Raw genomic sequence first — 19,355 nt, 5'->3', positions numbered from 1 at the left:
GGCCCAAGCATCACACTTAAAGAGGAGCCCCACGTCGCTGGAACGGCAGAGAGGAGACTGTCCTTGCAGAGGTAAAGTGCTGGGGGCCAGGGCTCCTTGGAGCCAGAAGGTACTTTGGCCTCGGTTAGTGCAACAGTCACAGTGCACTGGATTCCATCCTGGAGGAAGAGGCAAAGGCTCATCGTCTTCCAAGTTGGACAGAAGGCAGAGAGGACCCAGAGGACTCCTCAGAACCACCAACTGTGTTGGAGAATCTTCGCAGATTCAGCAGGACAGCAGATCTCAGCAGCTGGACGTCATTTCCTTAGGTGCCTGCAGATGCAGGGGAGTGACTCCTTGACTCCAAGGGAGATCATTATTGCTTCTTTGGTGCAGCAGAAACCTTTCTGACCCCTAGAGGTTGCACATCTGTGGAAATGTTGCAAGTTGATGACTTGAGCCCCAGAAACAGTGTTGCAAGATGAGACCATCTCAGTGTTGCAATCTTGTATGATTCCTGTCAAGTCCAACAGTGATTCCTCTGGCCAGGAGCAGAAGAGGTCATTGCAGAGCAGTCCTGGTGGAGTCTTCCATGCTGAATCTCTGGACCCACCCGCAAGCGAGACCCTAAATAGCCAAAAAAGGGTCTTGTCATTTTGTAAGGTGACCGACTATCAGAGGGGTTCACTAATGTCATCTGCCTAACCTGACCAGTCAGATTCTCCCAGGGTCCTCTGCCCATCTTGATTTCAAGATGACAGAATTACGCAGCCAGCTGGAGGAGCTCTGGGCACCACCCCTGGGGTGCTGATGGACAGGAGAGTGGTCATTCCCCTTCCTTTGTGCAGTTCCGCACCAGAGCAGAGACCGGGGTTCACTGGACTGGTGCAGATCAGATTATGCAAGGAGGGCACCAAATGTGCCCTTCAAAGGAAGCCGGTGGTTTGGGGAGGCTACCCGTCCCCAGCCTTGTAACACCTACTTACAAGGGAGAGGAGGTTGCACTCCTCTTCCACAGGAAATCCTTTGTTCTGCCTTCCCTGGCTTGGGCTGGTCAAGCAGCAGGAGGGCAGAATCCTGTCTGAGGGGGTGCAGCAGCGTGGGCTGCTCACAGACTCTGGAGGAGCAATACTGGGGGTCCTCTAAGGAGCCCCCAGAGTGCATGGAATCATTCCACCAATACTGGCATCAGTATTGGGGTATGATTCTGACATGTTTGATACCAAACATGCCTAGTTTCGGAGTTACCATTATGTAGCTGTACCATAGGTAGTGACCTATGGCCAGTACATAGCTAAAATGGCTTCACCACACCTACGAAGTCCAAGGAATTGAAACTGGAATTCGTAGGGGTGCCTCTGCTCTTGCAGGGGTGCCCACGGAGAGAGGGGCCTGCACCCTGCCCTTAGGGCTGGAAGGGCCTACCATAGGGGTGACTTACAGTGACCTGGTGTATTGACCAGCAGTGATAGGTTGCCTGCAGATGGCAGGCCTGTGAACACAGTTTGCATGGGCTCTCTTCAGTGGCATAATACATGCTGCAGCCCCTGGGAAACCCATCGTACTTAAGTACCATATACTAGGGACTTACAGGGTTACACCAGTATGCCAATTGTGGAATGTAAAGCATACAAAGGCAACCAAAGTTAGAGGAGAGAGTACAATCACTGGGCTCCTGGTTAGCAGGATCCCAGTGAAAACAGTCTAAGCACATTGACAACAGGCAAAAGGTGGGGGTAACCGTGACAAAAGGAGGGACTTTAGTTTAATTGGCAAAGAAGGCAGACCACTGGGTCAAGACTAGGGTACCAGGTTGAGAACCGGGAGCCTAAGAAGGCTTTCCGCTTTAATTGCAAAGCGACTGGGCACCAAACCGGAGACCCTGCCTAACCCAAAATGAATCCCGCATTGCACTTGCAGCTCCTGCTGCAGTGGAAGTCTCCAGATAGGATCCCAGGTGAACCCTGACCATGTCCGAGAGCTCATAGAAGCAAGTCTCTGTGGGTGCAGTGGATGTTGCTGGCCTGTAATCTGTAGAAATACAGACAACAGCCTCATATTACTGGGATCAGAGTTGAAGCACTGGGGGATACGTGTGCAGGTGTCACCATGGTGATAAAAACCCGATATCCCCAGGATAGTATCTGACTGGTGAAACTTTCACAGTTGTCAGTGCTGACAACCCAAGATAAGACCTATCCCATGACAATGATGCCCTTTAAGTGGGGAGGGTTTGCTGGCCAGAAAAAAAGTGATGCTATCCTCTGCAATACCTTTGACCTGTCTGCTAGTAAATGATCTTGAGTCCTCCACATGGGCTGAGGTTGAAAGAAAGACCCATACAGCTATGCTGGGTATACCTGAATGGGGGTATGTGAAAACCAGAGCACAACGCAAACCCCAGGGTGAAACATGCAGTGAAGACTGGAACAATGGCGTAGCCCTCCAAGAGAAAAGGCAGGAAGTCTTGTAAGCCAGCTTCTGAGCTGCCCCAAACTCAGGTCCCCTTCTCCTCAGGGAGAAGACCTCTCAGCCCTTGGGAGAACTGAGCCCCAGGAACTTGGGCCTTACACCGCATAGCTCCTGGGCCAAGGGGAACCCTCTAGGGAAGAGCTGTGCCAGTAGGGAAGAGCTGTGCCAGGGACAGAAGACCTGTCCCACTCTTGAGATCCTGAGACAGCAATCTGCTAACTAGGGAAAGTGAGGTATCAGTGGCTCCCACAGAAACTGTTGGGAGGAGGGACTCCTGTATGCTGAGGCCAGAGACCGCAAACCTGGTGCCACTAGGGAAGTGGTAGTGCCTCAGTTATATAGAAAGTTCCTACTCACTTTGGCTCATGACATTCCCTTAGCTGGGCATCTTGGCCAGGCATAAACCTGGAGTAGCTTGGTACCTCACTTATACTGGCCAGGTATGTCCCAGAAGGTGAAGGAGCTTTGTAACTCCTGTGCCACCTGTCAAGCTAGTGGTAAGACGGGTGGCCACCAAAAGGCCCTCTTAATTTCACTTCCAGTGGTTGGGGTTCCCTTTGAAAAGGAAGGCATTGATGTTGTTGGCCCCTAGACCCTCCAACAGCATCAGGGAACAGATTTGTACTGGTGGTACTGGATCATGCGACCAGGTACCCTGAAGATATACCCCATAGGACTACCACTGCTCCTGCAGTTGCTAGGGCCATACTCGGTCCCTTTACTATAGTGGGCTTCCCTAAGGAGGTGGTGTCAGACAGAGGTAGTAACTTCATGTCTGCATACCTCAAGGCAATATGGAATGAACGTGGAGTGACTTATAAGTTCACTGCCCCATATCACCCACCAGGAAATGGTTTAGTTGAGAGATACAACAAAACCATGGAAAGGCATGATTGCAGGTCTCCCTGAAAAACCTGAAAGCAGATGATACCCTCTTACCATGCTCACTTTTCGCCTACTGAGAAGTTCCACAGAAGAGATTGGCTTTTCCTCCTTTGAATTTCTGTTTGGTAATCCTATAAAGGGACCACTGTGTTCAATGAGGGGGGGCTGGGAAGAGGTTTCTCAAAGACCCCAAACAAGCCCTTGGCTCCCAGTGCACTCAAGGACAAATGGAGTGGCCCTTACCCTATCCTTGAAAAGAAGAGTGAGGTCACCTATCTGGTTGACCTAGGCACTCCCAGGAGCCCTCTCAGGGTTTTCCATGTGAAACACCTAAAGCTGTTCCATGACTGGGCTGATGTGGCCATGCTAATGGTCACTGATGAGGATCAGGAAGAAGAGAGTGATCCTCTCACAGACCTCCTCTCCCACAGCCCCAAAGATGGGTCGGTGGATAGTGTGGTCTATTCAGACACCCTCACTGCCCTACAGCAAGCTGACTGTAGGCAAGTCCTATAGCATTATGCTGGGCTCTTTTCCCTCACCCCTGGTCAGACTCATTGGTGTGTCCATGATGTGGATACTGGTGACCACATGCCTGTCAAAAGTCAAATGTACAGACAGTCTGACCATGTGAAGGATAGCTTCAAAGCTGAAGTAAGCAAGATGCTGGTTTTAGGGGTAAGTGAGCCCTCTGGCAGCCCCTGGGCCAGCTCAGTGGTCTTAATCCCCAAACCTCATTCCAAGGGAGGTAAAGCAGAGTTGACGTTCTGTGTGGACTACAGAGGTCTCAATGCTGTCACCAAGACATATACACACTCTATTTCAAGAGCAGATTAATTGATTGATAGGTTTGGGCAGACAGATTTCTTAGTACTTTTGATTTGAAATCGGGGTACTGGCAGATGCGTCAGACCCCTGAAGCAAAAGAAAGATCAGCATTCTCGACCGACCCCTCATGGACATTACCAGTTCACTGTTATGTCCTTTGGACTAAATAATGCCCTGCCGCCTCCCAAGGGTGGTGAATAAAGTTCTTGCTGGGTTGGAAACCTTTAGTTTAGATTGTTTGATATTCTAATGATCGCTATACAGCATGTAAGACATTTTTTTACTTATACCAGCAAGGGCATGGCATAGGTCTATGAACTCTATTGATTTTGAGTGCTTTGGTCATTAAAATGTGTGCAGTTTATTTTCCTTTTCCAATATTAAATGTAATCACTGTTTTGGTTTACGCTTTTTCACAATTTAACACCATATGTTTATTTTGTGCACTCAGCATATATTTTCCAATTAACTTATAATATTATATTACTATTTTGTATAAACCTTTTTAATGCATCTATATGGTCATGTCTTTAAGTTTCCTTGAAAACGTCTATTTGTTGTGATTACAGTACATTATTGGTGCTTTGCAGTTTATGGGCATTGATCTACATTGATGCCTAAATGGACATTGGTGTGTATAATGACTAATACCCCTGCCCTTTTGAGTCTACAAGTTGCTCATGTAACATTTATGTAATGTTTATGTGTCAAAATTATTTAAGCATTTTTCTTTGCACATGGGCATGTATTCTGATTGAGAAAATACATATGGTCTTAACTGTAGTCTGCATGCCTGCCTGTGCATTGTGGGTCTTAGGAGGGCCTTATCACAGATGACACAGGCCTGTAACTCAACTAGACTTTGTAAAAAATAAAATAAAAACAAATGCATTATTTTAGACCCAATACTAGATGCCAGGACAGTGTACAACTTATCACTACAACACAACAAATAGCAGGCTGTTTTTTTCAGGTAACATTTTCCTTTTTAATATTGAGCATTATACAAAGAGGGGTGGGCAACCATACATCTTCAAAATTGGGAGATTGTTACCCACACTTCCTGTTCTTTTATTACCTAATTATGGCCCTGCTTGGCAAAGTAATGTAATTGGTATATTAGTAAGTTCTTATACTAATATCTTGACTGTGCTAAACCCTATGCAAATATTTTAGTTTTTTATGTTTTACAGACCTGATCTAATGGATAATTACTTGGCACTAGTTCTATCAGCCTTTATTGCAAATGGACTTATGGAGGTAATTTATTTTTCGTGTAGCATGCTTTTATCTGTAGCTTCTTAAATCCGAGAATTTACTTCACATTGTTGGATGCTCATTTGCTGACCTGATTTGTGTTTTTTGGTTTTAATTTCATAACCTAAAGTGACCCAAACCTTAATGTGATGCTCTGCAAAACTTCTACATAAGTAAGACTTATCCTTGGTTCTGCTCACTGGGCATATGTTACCCTTGCCAGACAGACTTAGGAAATGCATCCCAGCCAATTACTGAATCACAGCACCTCAGTCACTTAATAGTCAGTTGATTAAAAGTGAGCATTTTTTGGGTGCAATTTTAAAATCTAAATCTTGAAAGAGACCGCAGTTCTATTTTAAGCATTTTTCCTCACAGTTTGCTTACAAAGCGATCTCTGCCTTATTGCTGCTAGTGTTTATATTTATTGCAAGCTGTGTATTTCAAAGATCGGTCCCTTAGCAGTCAGTATTTTCATGCCTTATCTAGTTAACTCAGAATCATATTTTTTAATATTCATGCAGATAAACTAACACAAAATGTTCTTAGCAACGGCATATTTTTGTGTCATAGGGCCTGGTTGAAGTGATTACAAGCAGTGAAGACCCAGTGACTGTTAGGGGAACAATCCTTTTGGGCGAGCTCTTGCACATGGTGAGTCAATTATTACAGTGAATTTCAGTTTGATATATAACCATTTGTTCAAACATTTGCACATTTTGTTTTCAGTTTAGCTTTTCATTTACAATATTCTCATATACCAGTCTAATAGTATTTGTCTGTATGAAAGCAAAATTCTTTTGAGATTTAATGAATAATAATTTGTAGGATATTAGTGAGCAGTGTCAGTCTTTTTCTTTGGGTATTGGGGGCAAATACCACTTACTGGGCACTATCTTTGATGGGAATTATAGGTTACCACTAGTGTTGATTGTTTCCTAGTATTGTTGTAGCCCAGATGAATACCAACATTATTCCCTTTGTGTATATGATTTTCCAGGGCTAACTAAGCTGAGCAGTTGAATCTTTCTTCATTGCATGTTAGGAACAACTCAAAATGGAACATGACAATATAAAAAACATAGATTCAGTGTCCAGTGAGTGCTGTTATTATAAACACTAATAGGTATTTTGTTTAAAGCCAGATAAACAAGGGCAGTGTTTCTCTCCAGTCTCCCCAGAGAGCTAAGTGCCCTAACAAAGTCTTATGGTTATTCATTTGTATTACAGTATTATTTTATGGCCATGCCTATGAGTGTTAAACAGTGATGTCCAGTAACCACCAACTAATGCTGAGCAAAGTTCTGTTTGGTGAAATTTGTGGCGCAGCAATTTGGGTTATGCCATTCGCTTTTTACAGACAATGCGCAACAGTGATTCTCAGTTTGGTCAGTTATGCCCGTAGTGCTTACCTTTGTAACTTTGTGAGTACATGGGCATCTTTCTTCATGTCTGAATGACTCTGCCTTGTAAACACAGGTTTGAGTACAAGATATTTACCATAGCTTGAACTCCTATTCGTACTGTCTGTCTTAACCCACTGTACTACAATCTCTTGTGTCTCTGTATCATTAATGTTGCTGTTGGGTTTAGATTCAGGCAGTGTAAATGGACATGCTAAGTTCAAGAGGCGCTCCTGCTGGTGGTCTCACTGTAACCGCACCGGACTCAACTCAGTCAGTGGTCTACTTAAGTCCTTGGTGACACAAAAAGGACGCTGCAATGGTGACTATGTATTCACGCCTGGCAACCTAGAGGTCCTGCCATGGTCCTTTCATCCACTTGAACGTTTTTCAATTTGTTGCAGAGCAGTATAGGTGGTCACTTTGCCTACATTTGTGCTGACCCATTTTTCCACTTGTATGTTGTTTGGGTTGTTACCCTGGAAGACCCTCACATAGCCCCTGCATCCTTCTGCAGCTTTAAAGATAAGTCTTCAAAAGGATGCACAGGCAGACAACAGTAAGAGCCATAATAAGTGGGGAGTTAGAGTAAGGGGGCAGACGCTGAACTAGCATGTTGCTGTTTTCTGGTTCAGATTTACTCTCCCTCTTCCCATTGTTTTTCTCTCCCCTACTACTTTGCCACTGTTTTAATATTATATGAAGTGCTGTGTACATACATGTAAAGAGTAAGTCCACCATGATGTATTGAAATAGTATATTTAATTGGTCAAGTTATATCCATCAGAAATGTACAACTGCTACTGCTCGGAGAAGACAGCACATCTGCTGACATACAGAAAGTCAGTCGGAGTTCCAGAGCCTTATTTTTGCAGCTACACTGTGCTTAATAATCAAATCTATAGTTACACTCCTTAAATGATTCCCTGTGTTCTCAAACTCCGTGACCAACTTGCTGTTTTTTAAAGCAAAATAATAAGAATTCTCCAGAATTTGGTCTTCAATAGATTTACATGCTTGAGTAATCTCTGTGGTCGAGCTGGAAGTCCCATACGGGCATCAAAAGAGTGTTTCTGTGCAAACCATAGCCTTAAACCTTTCAGAAAGCTTGTTAGACGATCAGCCTTAACACTACCACCTGAGAAGCGACCAGCTTCAGATTTATATGGCACGTCATGTGTGAAAGTGTCTACTAAGCTCTGCTCAGTTTCTCACAGATATGTGGCATTTTCAACCTTATGTTGGTATTTAGTGCATATTTCCCCCACCTTTTGGATTTATTATCTGACAATATTTCAGATACTGTCTGATGCATCTAAATAACAAAAAGTATTTTTAGACAATTAAGGGCGATGGCTAAAAGAGGCTTCACTCTGAGGACCCTCACAAACAGTGTATTTAATGCCTTCATCCTAACCATAAAGCTAGAAAATGTTACATTTGCTTCACATTGTAGGAAGTTGGCTCTGTATGTGCTATTTCAAAGTAAGGAATAGCATGCACAGAGTCCAAGGGTTCCCCTTAGAGGTAAAATAGTGGTAAAAATAGATAATACTAATGCTCTATTTTGTGGTAGTGTGGTCGAGCAGTAGGCTTATCCAAGGAGTAGTGTTAAGCATTTGTTGTACATACACATAGACAATAAATGAGGTACACACACTCAGAGACAAATCCAGCCAATAGGTTTTGTTATAGAAAAATATATTTTCTTAGTTTATTTTAAGAACCACAGGTTCAAATTGAACATGTAATATCTTGTTTGAAAGGTATTGCAGGTAAGTACATTAGGAACTTTGAATCATTTCAATTGCATGTATACTTTTCCAGTTATTCACAAATAGCTATTTCAAAAGTGGACACTTAGTGCAATTTTCACAGTTCCTGGGGGAGGTAAGTTTTTGTTAGTTTTACCAGGTAAGTAAGACACTTACAGGGTTCAGTTCTTGGTCCAAGGTAGCCCACCGTTGGGGGTTCAGAGCAACCCCAAAGTCACCACACCAGCAGCTCAGGGCCGGTCAGGTGCAGAGTTCAAAGTGGTGCCCAAAACGCATAGGCTAGAATGGAGAGAAGGGGGTGCCCCGGTTCCGGTCTGCTTGCAGGTAAGTACCCGCGTCTTCGGAGGGCAGACCAGGGGGGTTTTGTAGGGCACCGGGGGGGACACAAGCCCACACAGAAATTTCACCCTCAGCAGCGCGGGGGCGGCCGGGTGCAGTGTAGAAACAAGCGTTGGGTTTTCAATGTTAGTCTATGAGAGATCAAGGGATCTCTTCAGCGCTGCAGGCAGGCAAGGGGGGCTTCCTCGGGGAAACCTCCACTTGGGCAAGGGAAAGGGACTCCTGGGGGTCACTTCTGCAGTGAAAGTCCGGTCCTTCAAGTCCTGGGGGCTGCGGGTGCAGGGTCTTTTCCAGGCGTCGGGACTTAGGTTTCAGAGAGTCGCGGTCAGGGGAAGCCTCGGGATTCCCTCTGCAGGCGGCGCTGTGGGGGCTCAGGGGGGACAGGTTTTGGTACTCAGTCGGAGAGTAGTCCGGGGGTCCTCCCTGAGGTGTTGGTTCTCCACCAGCCGAGTCGGGGTCGCCGGGTGCAGTGTTGCAAGTCTCACGCTTCTTGCGGGGAGTTGCAGGGTTCTTTAAAGCTGCTTCTTGAAACAAAGTTGCAGTCTTTTTGGAGCAGGTCCGCTGTCCTCGGGAGTTTCTTGTCGTCGTCGAAGCAGGGCAGTCCTCAGAGGAGTCAGAGGTCGCTGGTCCCTTTGGAAGGCGTCGCTGGAGCAGAGTTCTTTGGAAGGCAGGAGACAGGCCGGTGAGTTTCTGGAGCCAAGGCAGTTGTTGTCTTCTGGTCTTCCTCTGCAGGGGTTTTCAGCTGGGCAGTCCTTCTTGTTGTTGTTGCAGGAATCTAATTTTCTAGGGTTCAGGGTAGCCCTTAAATACTAAATTTAAGGGCGTGTTTAGGTCTGGGGGGTTAGTAGCCAATGGCTACTAGCCCTGAGGGTGGGTACACCCTCTTTGTGCCTCCTCCCAAGGGGAGGGGGTCACAATCCTAACCCTATTGGGGGAATCCTCCATCTGCAAGATGGAGGATTTCTAAAAGTTAGAGTCACTTCAGCTCAGGACACCTTAGGGGCTGTCCTGACTGGCCAGTGACTCCTCCTTGTTGCTTTCTTTGTTCCCTCCAGCCTTGCCGCCAAAAGTGGGGGCCGTGGCCGGAGGGGGCGGGCAACTCCACTAAGCTGGAGTGCCCTGCTGGGCTGTGACAAAGGGGTGAGCCTTTGAGGCTCACCGCCAGGTGTTACAGCTCCTGCCTGGGGGAGGTGTTAGCATCTCCACCCAGTGCAGGCTTTGTTACTGGCCTCAGAGTGACAAAGGCACTCTCCCCATGGGGCCAGCAACATGTCTCTAGTGTGGCAGGCTGCTGGAACTAGTCAGCCTACACAGACAGTCGGTTAAGTTTCAGGGGGCACCTCTAAGGTGCCCTCTGGGGTGTATTTTGCAATAAAATGTACACTGGCATCAGTGTGCATTTATTGTGCTGAGAAGTTTGATACCAAACTTCCCAGTTTTCAGTGTAGCCATTATGGTGCTGTGGAGTTCGTGTTTGACAAACTCCCAGACCATATACTCTTATGGCTACCCTGCACTTACAATGTCTAAGGTTTTGTTTAGACACTGTAGGGGTACCATGCTCATGCACTGGTACCCTCACCTATGGTATAGTGCACCCTGCCTTAGGGCTGTAAGGCCTGCTAGAGGGGTGACTGACCTATACTTGCATAGGCAGTGAGAGGCTGGCATGGCACCCTGAGGGGAGTGCCATGTCGACTTACTCGTTTTGTTCTCACTAGCACACACAAGCTGGCAAGCAGTGTGTCTGTGCTGAGTGAGAGGTCTCCAGTGTGGCATAAGACATGCTGCAGCCCTTAGAGACCTTCCTTGGCATCAGGGCTCTTGGTACTAGAAGTACCAGTTACAAGGGACTTATCTGGATGCCAGGGTCTGCCAATTGTGGATACAAAAGTACAGGTTAGGGAAAGAACACTGGTGCTGGGGCCTGGTTAGCAGGCCTCAGCACACTTTCAATTGTAAACATAGCATCAGCAAAGGCAAAAAGTCAGGGGGCAACCATGCCAAGGAGGCATTTCCTTACACAACCCCCCCCCAAACGAAAGAGGATGAGACTAACCTTTCCCAAGAGAGTCTTCATTTTCTAAGTGGAAGAACCTGGAAAGGCCATCTGCATTGGCATGGGCAGTCCCAGGTCTGTGTTCCACTATAAAGTCCATTCCCTGTAGGGAGATGGACCACCTCAACAGTTTAGGATTTTCACCTTTCATTTGCATCAGCCATTTGAGAGGTCTGTGGTCAGTTTGAACTAGGAAGTGAGTCCCAAAGAGGTATGGTCTCAGCTTCTTCAGGGACCAAACCACAGCAAAGGCCTCCCTCTCAATGGCACTCCAACGCTGCTCCCTGGGGAGTAACCTCCTGCTAATGAAAGCAACAGGCTGGTCAAGGCCATCATCATCATTTGTTTGGGACAAAACTGCCCCTATCCCATGTTCAGAGGCATCTGTCTGCACAATGAACTGCTTAGAATAATCTGGAGCTTTTAGAACTGGTGCTGAGCACATTGCTTGTTTCAGGGTGTCAAAGGCCTGTTGGCATTCCACAGTCCAGTTCACTTTCTTGGGCATTTTCTTGGAGGTGAGTTCAGTGAGGGCTGTCACAATGGATCCATATCCCTTCACAAACCTCCTGTAATACCCAGTCAAGCCAAGGAATGCCCTGACTTGAGTCTGGGTTTTTGGAGCTACCCAGTCCAGAATAGTCTGGATCTTGGGTTGGAGTGGCTGAACTTGGCCTCCACCTACAAGGTGGCCCAAGTAAACCACAGTTCCCTGCCCTATCTGGCATTTGGATGCCTTGATAGAGAGGCCTGCAGATTGCAGAGCCTTCAAAACCTTCTTCAGGTGGACCAGGTGATCCTGCCAGGTGGAGCTAAAGACAGCAATATCATCAAGATAAGCTGTGCTAAAGGACTCCAAACCAGCAAGGACTTGATTCACCAACCTTTGGAAGGTGGCAGGGGCATTGTTTAAACCAAAGGGCATAACAGTAAACTGATAATGCCCATCAGGTGTGGAGAATGCTGTTTTCTCTTTTGCTCCAGGTGCCATTTTTATTTGCCAGTACCCTGCTGTCAAGTCAAAGGTACTTAAGAATTTGGCAGCACCTAATTTATCTATGAGCTCATCAGCTCTAGGAATTGGATGAGCATCTGTCTTGGTGACAGAATTGAGCCCTCTGTAATCCACACAAAACCTCATCTCTTTCTTTCCATCTTTGGTGTGAGGTTTGGGGACTAAGACCACTGGGCTAGCCCAGGGGCTGTCAGAGCGCTCAATTACTCCCAATTCCAGCATCTTGTGGACTTCCACCTTGATGCTTTCCTTAACATGGTCAGACTGTCTAAAGATTTTGTTTTTGACAGGCATGCTGTCTCCTGTGTCCACATCATGGGTACACAGGTGTGTCTGACCAGGGGTTAAGGAGAAGAGTTCAGGAAACTGTTGTAGGACTCTCCTACAATCAGCTTGCTGTTGGCCAGAGAGGGTGTCTGAGTAGATCACTCCATCTACTGAGCCATCTTTTGGGTCTGATGACAGAAGATCAGGGAGAGGTTCACTCTCTGCCTCCTGATCCTCATCTGTTACCATCAACAGATTCACATCAGCCCTGTCATGGAAGAGCTTAAGGCGGTTCACATGGATCACCCTCTTGGGGCTCCTGCTTGTGCCCAGGTCCACCAGGTAGGTGACCTGACTCTTCCTTTCTAGCACTGGGTAAGGGCCACTCCATTTGTCCTGGAGTGCCCTGGGAGCCACAGGCTCCAGAACCCAGACTTTCTGCCCTGGTTGGAACTCAACCAGTGCAGCCTTTTAGTCATACCAAAACTTCTGGAGCTGTTGGCTGGCCTCAAGGTTTTTGGTTGCCTTTTCCATGTACTCTGCCATTCTAGAGCGAAGGCCAAGTACATAGTCCACTATGTCTTGTTTAGGCTCATGAAGAGGTCTCTCCCAGCCTTCTTTAACAAGAGCAAGTGGTCCCCTTACAGGGTGACCAAACAGAAGTTCAAAGGGTGAGAATCCTACTCCCTTCTGTGGCACCTCTCTGTAAGCAAAAAGCAGACATGACAAGAGGACATCCCATCTCCTTTTTAGTTTTTCTGGGAGCCCCATGATCATGCCTTTTAATGTCTTGTTGAATCTCTCAACTAAGCCATTAGTTTGTGGATGGTATGGTGTAGTGAATTTGTAAGTCACTCCACACTCATTCCACATGTGTTTTAGGTATGCTGACATGAAGTTGGTACCTCTGTCAGACACCACCTCCTTAGGGAAACCCACTCTGGTAAAGATACCAATGAGGGCCTTGGCTACTGCAGGGGCAGTAGTCGACCTAAGGGGAATAGCTTCAGGATACCTAGTAGCATGATCCACTACTACTAGGATGTACATATTTCCTGAGGCTGTGGGAGGTTTCAGTGGACCAACTATGTCCACACCCACTCTTTCAAAGGGGACCCCCACCACTGGAAGTGGAATGAGGGGGGCCTTTGGGTGCCCACCTGTCTTACCACTGGATTGACAGGTGGGGCAGGAGAGGCAAAACTCCTTAACCTTCTGGGACATATTGGGCCAGTAGAAGTGGTTGACTAACCTCGCCCACGTCTTGGTTTGTCCCAAATGCCCAGCAAGGGGAATATCATGGGCTAAGGTCAGAATAAACTCTCTGAACGACTGAGGCACTACCACTCTCCTAGTGGCACCAGGTTTGGGGTCTCTGGCCTCAGTGTACAGGAGTCCATCTTCCCAATAGACCCTATGTGTTCCATTTTTCTTGCCCTTGGACTCTTCAGCAGCTTGCTGCCTAAGGCCTTCAAGAGAGGGACAGGTTTCTTGTCCCTTACACAGCTCCTCCCTTGAGGGTCCCCCTGGGCCTAAGAGCTCAACCTGATAAGGCTCAAGCTCCAAAGGCTCAGTTCCCTCAGAGGGCAAAACTTCTTCCTGAGAAGAGAGGTTCCCTTTTTCTGACTGTGTTGCAGTTGGTTTCCCAACTGACTTTCCTTTTCTCTTGGTAGGCTGGGCCATTTTTCCAGACTCCAGCTCTACTTTTTCACCCTGTGCCTTGCATTGTGCTCTTGTTTTTACACACACCAGTTCAGGGATACCCAGCATGGCTGCATGGGTTTTTAGTTCTACCTCAGCCCATGCTGAGGACTCCAGGTCATTTCCAAGCAGACAGTCCACTGGGATGTTTGAGGAGACCACCACCTGTTTCAGGCCATTGACCCCTCCCCATTCTAAAGTTACCATTGCCATGGGATGTGCTTTAGTTTGATTGTCAGCATTGGTGACTGTATAAGTTTTTCCAGTCAGGTATTGGCCAGGGGAAACCAGTTTCTCTGTCACCATGGTGACACTGGCACTTGTATCCCTCAGGCCCTCTACACTTGTCCCATTAATAAAGAGCTGCTGCCTGTATTTTTGCATGTTAGGAGGCCAGGCAGCTAGTGTGGCTAAATCCACCCCACCCTCAGAGACTAGAGTAGCTTCAGTGTGGACCCTGATTTGCTCTGGGCACACTGTTGATCCCACTTGGAGACTAGCCATTCCAGTGTTACCTGGATTGGAGTTTGGAGTGGAACTTTTCTTGGGACAGGCCTTGTCTCCAGTTTGGTGTCCAGACTGACTACAGTTTCGACACCAGGCCTTTTTGGGATCAAAGTTTTTACCCTTGTACCCAGGATTGTTTTGTGAAGAGGCTCTGGGCCCACCCTCCTGTGCAGGTTTTTGGGGGCCTGTAGAAGACTCTTTACTATTTTTAGTTTTGGCTGTCTCACCACCTTTCCCCTGGGGAGGTTTCGTGACCCCTTTCTTTTGGTCACCCCCTGTGGAAGTTTTGGACACCCTAGTCTTGACCCAATAGTCCGCCTTCTTTCCCAATTCTTGGGGAGAAATTGGTCCTAGGTCTACCAGATGCTGATGCAGTTTATCATTGAAACAATTACTTAACAGGTGTTCTTTCACAAATAAATTGTACAGCCCATCATAATTACTTACACCACTGCCTTGAATCCAACCATCTAGTGTTTTGACTGAGTAGTCTACAAAGTCAACCCAGGTCTGGCTCGAGGATTTTTGAGCCCCCCTGAATCTAATCCTATACTCCTCAGTGGAGAATCCAAAGCCCTCAATCAGGGTACCCTTCATGAGGTCATAAGATTCTGCATCTTTTCCAGAGAGTGTGAGGAGTCTATCCCTACACTTTCCTGTGAACATTTCCCAAAGGAGAGCACCCCAGTGAGATCTGTTCACTTTTCTGGTTACACAAGCCCTCTCAAAAGCTGTGAACCATTTGGTGATGTCATCACCATCTTCATATTTAGTTACAATCCCTTTAGGGATTTTCAACATGTCAGGAGAATCTCTGACCCTATTTATGTTGCTGCCACCATTGATGGGTCCTAGGCCCATCTCTTGTCTTTCCCTCTCTATGGCTAGGATCTGTCTTTCCAAAGCCAATCTTTTGGCCATCCTGGCTAACTGGATGTCCTCTTCACTGGGGTTATCCTCAGTGATTTCAGAGTTGTTGGTCCCTCCTGTGAGGGAACCAGCATCTCTGACTATTATTTGTGGAGTCAGGGCTTGAGTAGCCCTGCTCTCCCTAAGTAGGACTGGAGGGGGGGAATTTCCCTCCAAGTCACTATCTTCATCCTCTGAGTTGCCACCCTCAGAGGGGTTGGCCTTTTCAAACTCTGCCAAAAGCTCCTGGAGCTGTATTTCTGATGGATACAACTACCTGTGGATTCCTCACCTCATGATTCCTCACCTCATGAATACTCCCATGGCGCCAGCATTCGACGGAAATCTTCTTACTAGTCTCTGCACGTCGACGAGGACGTCACTGTCTCGCACGCGACGCCGTCTGACGTCATACAGGCAATAAGAGGTCCTCGACGACGTGCAGACGTCAGTTCCCTTTTTTCCGTGCATTCGAAACGGTTATCTTCGAGGGAGCAACTGTTACTCTTGCGGTTACAGTGTATATCTTGCTGCGTACTCTTTCTCTGTGGAAATAATGTCGCAGAGAAAGTCTGGATTTAAGCCTTGTCGTGAGTGTGGAGGCAAGATGTCGGTGACGGATCCTCATTCCGATTGCCTTTGGTGTTTGAGCTCCGACCACGACGTCTCGACTTGTGATTCATGTCAGCACATGAATCCGAAGGCCCTTAAAGAACGCGAGGCGAAGCTGTTTATGGCCAAGTCAAAGGAGAAGCATCACAAGAAAAAGTCTTCTCCAAGACATCGGCGTCATCGAGACTCCCGGCGCCGTAGAGAATCTCGGCGTCATTCAAGGGAGGCTCGTTCCAGGTCTCCAGATCGGCGCCGGAGGACATGGGAGGTCAGCCCCACGGTGACGCCGCATCCTTCGACGCCGTTGCTTTCTCCGGCGTCTCCAACTTCGCCTGGACAGGCGTCGGTGATTGAGGTATTGGAGCCTCAAGTGTTTTCTCCGGCGCAGACGCCGAGGCCGGCGTCGGGGTCGCCTCCGAGTCAGGCACCCCAGTATCCGGCTTTTTTCACCCCTGGAGCCGATAGTTCCGCATTCTTGAATGCGATGTATGCCATCTTCCAACAGATGGCTCCAGGGGGTGCTCCGGCTGGGCCATTGGCCTTTTCTTTGGGTGATCCTGCGCCTCTTCGGCCGGCACCCTTTATGCCCTTTCTCCCGTTTGGGAACGTGGGCTCGGCGCCAGTGTCGGCGCCGGTGGCCGCTCCGGTGGCTTCGGAGGGATTGGCCCCAGGGATTTCCATCCCGTCGACGTTGAGATTTCGGCCTGTGACTCCGGTGGGTCCATCCGTTTCAACTGCTCTTCAGTCGGCGCCGAAGTTACCTGTGGCGCCGGATGCGGCGTCGGTGGCTTCGGAAGATCGGCGCCGATCTCCGACTTCGGCGGAGGTATTGTCGACTCCGCGGATTGAGCAACGACTGCATTCAAGGAGGCGTGCTCTCCGGGTACTAGAGGAGCAGGAGTACCAACGAGCCCTAGAGGAAGGAGAGCTAGAGGACTCGGGTGATGGGCTGCGTGGACTGGAGTCGGCCAGTGGGCTGGACACTTCCCCTGAGTGGGACCTTTCGTCCCCGGGGGAATATACCGAGGAAGCTGCTTCCTTTCATACAGTGGTACGGAAGGCAGCTAGTTTTTTTGGACCTGCCTTTGCCGGTGGTGGAGGCGAAACAAAACCTTTTGACAGAGGTGTTGCATCCGGCCTCAGCCGCGGCGGAGCCTCTATTACCTTTTAATGACGCTCTGCTGGATCCGGTTTTAGAGGTGTGGAAGAAGCCGGCATCTTCCCCAGCAGTTCACAGAGCCGTGGCCAGGAGGTATCGGACGGCTCCAACTGATCCTGGTTTCCTATCTAGGCACCCTACGCCGGAGAGCTTGGTTGTGCAGGCCTCCTGTTCGTCCAAGTCAGCGCCTGGTTCTTTTCCGACGGTGCCGGGGGACAGAGATTCAAAAAAGCTGGAGGCGCAGTCGAAGAAGATTTTTTCGTCCTGCAGTCTGGCTTTAAAAGCCACCAATGCAACCTGTATCCTGGGGAGGTATATTCATGCTCTGATGGATGACATCTCCTCTTCGTTTACAGAGCTTCCCCAGGGTCTTTTGGATCTTGTCTCTGATGCCCAGGCTGCTGCGACCCAAATTATTCAGACGGGACTGGATACCACCGACTCGGTAGCCAGAGCAATGGGCACAACTGTGGTGGAAAGGAGACAGGCCTGGCTCCGTAACTCGGGCTTTTCGGCAGATGTACAGTCCACATTGTTGGATCTCCCGTTTGATGGGGACAAACTGTTTGGGGCTAAGGCTGATTCGGCCTTGGAACGGTTTAAGGAGAGCAGGGCCACGGCTAAGTCGCTGGGACTCCAAGCTCCTTCTTCCACGGCCTCTTCCAGATTCTTCAGGAGGTTTTGTGGATTTGGGCGTGGCTCTTCCTCCTCTTACTTTCGGGGAAGATATCAGCAACCTGCCTCTTCCCATCCCTATAGATCTTTTAGGGGGAGGGGTAGGGTCCGCACCAGGGGAGCTTCTCAGCAGCACTCTGCCTCTTCCTCATCCTCTGGCGGGGTGCAGCAGGGGAAGCAGCCTTAGGCTTCCACCATTTCCCACTCACTCCTCTCCTGTAGGGGGAACATTACAGCATTTTCTCACCAAATGGGAGACTGTTACGTCGGACACTTGGGTTCTCAGTGTTGTGGGAAAAGGCTACACCCTTCCCTTTCGGGAGTTTCCGCCCCTCATCCCGCCCCGCCCTTCGTATTGTTCACAAGAACACCTCCTGTTGCTAGAACAGGAGGTAGAAGTCCTCCTTTTAAAGGGCGCGGTGGAGTTGGTCCCGGAGCAGGAAAGGGGTCAAGGAGTTTACTCAAGGTATTTCCTGATTCCCAAGAAGGATGGTCGTTTGAGACCAATTCTGGACCTGAGGATCTTGAATTGGTTCCTCAAGCAGGAAAAGTTCAAGATGCTGACCCTAGCACAGGTGCTTTTGGCGTTGAACATGGAAGACTGGATGGTGTCTGTCGACTTGCAGGATGCTTACTTTCATATCCCGATACTCAAGTCACACAGGAAGTATCTCCGGTTTGTGGTGGGATCGCAACACTACCAGTTTGCGGTCCTTCCGTTTGGTCTTACTTCAGCACCTCGAGTCTTCACGAAGGTGATGTCGGTGGTTGCGGCAAAGCTCAGAAGGAAGGGGATAGCAGTATTCCCTTACTTGGACGATTGGTTAATCAAAGCCAAGTCCCCGGAGCTTGTGTTGCGTCATCTGCAGTCAACAACCCAGTTGTTGTTCGACCTGGGCTTTTCGGTGAACGAGCCCAAATCTCACCTAGAGCCCTCTCAGCGCCTCCTGTTCATAGGGGCAGTACTGGATACAACATTGGGTCGGGCCTTTCCTCCGCCTCAGCGGATTCAAGATATTCAGGATTTGGTTCCAATGTTTCGAAATGGAGCGGTAGTTCCAGTCCTCAAGGTCCTTCGTCTGCTCGGTCTTTTTGCCTCCTGCATTCTGTTGGTCACGCATGCTCGCTGGCACATGAGGGCTCTTCAGTGGTGCCTCCGAAGGCAGTGGTCTCAACACAGAGGGGATCTAGAGGGTACTGTCAAGATCTCCAGAGATGCTGCTGTGGATTTGAAGTGGTGGATTGCAAGCAACAATCTTTCACAAGGAAAGCCGTTCCAGCAGTCGCCACCAGTGGCCACAGTCATAACGGATGCTTCCACTCTAGGGTGGGGAGCTCATCTGGGGGATCTGGAGATCAAAGGTCTTTGGTCTCCAGAGGAACAGATTTTTCACATCAATCTGTTAGAGTTACGGGCTGTACGTCTGGCTCTCAAGGCCTTCCTCCCTTCCCTTCGTGGTCAGTCGGTACAGGTCCTAACGGACAATACTACCACGATGTGGTACATAAACAA

At 48.3% G+C, this 19,355-nt stretch overlaps 1 protein-coding gene across 2 annotated transcripts in view; it reads left to right on the top strand.

Annotated features, from left to right (window-relative positions):
- The window catches only part of RICTOR (RPTOR independent companion of MTOR complex 2), a 1,007,050-nt gene that overhangs the window by 287,631 nt on the left and 700,064 nt on the right, over window positions 1-19,355 (top strand). For both annotated transcript variants that reach the window (XM_069221337.1, XM_069221336.1), the window contains exons 14-15: window positions 5,358-5,424; window positions 5,995-6,075. In XM_069221337.1, the coding sequence (XP_069077438.1) occupies window positions 5,358-5,424; window positions 5,995-6,075 (148 nt within the window). The remainder of the gene's footprint in view (window positions 1-5,357; window positions 5,425-5,994; window positions 6,076-19,355) is intronic.

This window comes from Pleurodeles waltl, chromosome 1_1 (genome assembly GCF_031143425.1).
Source record: "Pleurodeles waltl isolate 20211129_DDA chromosome 1_1, aPleWal1.hap1.20221129, whole genome shotgun sequence".
Lineage (NCBI taxonomy): Eukaryota > Metazoa > Chordata > Amphibia > Caudata > Salamandridae > Pleurodeles > Pleurodeles waltl.
This window is presented reverse-complemented; position numbering and strand designations above follow the sequence as displayed.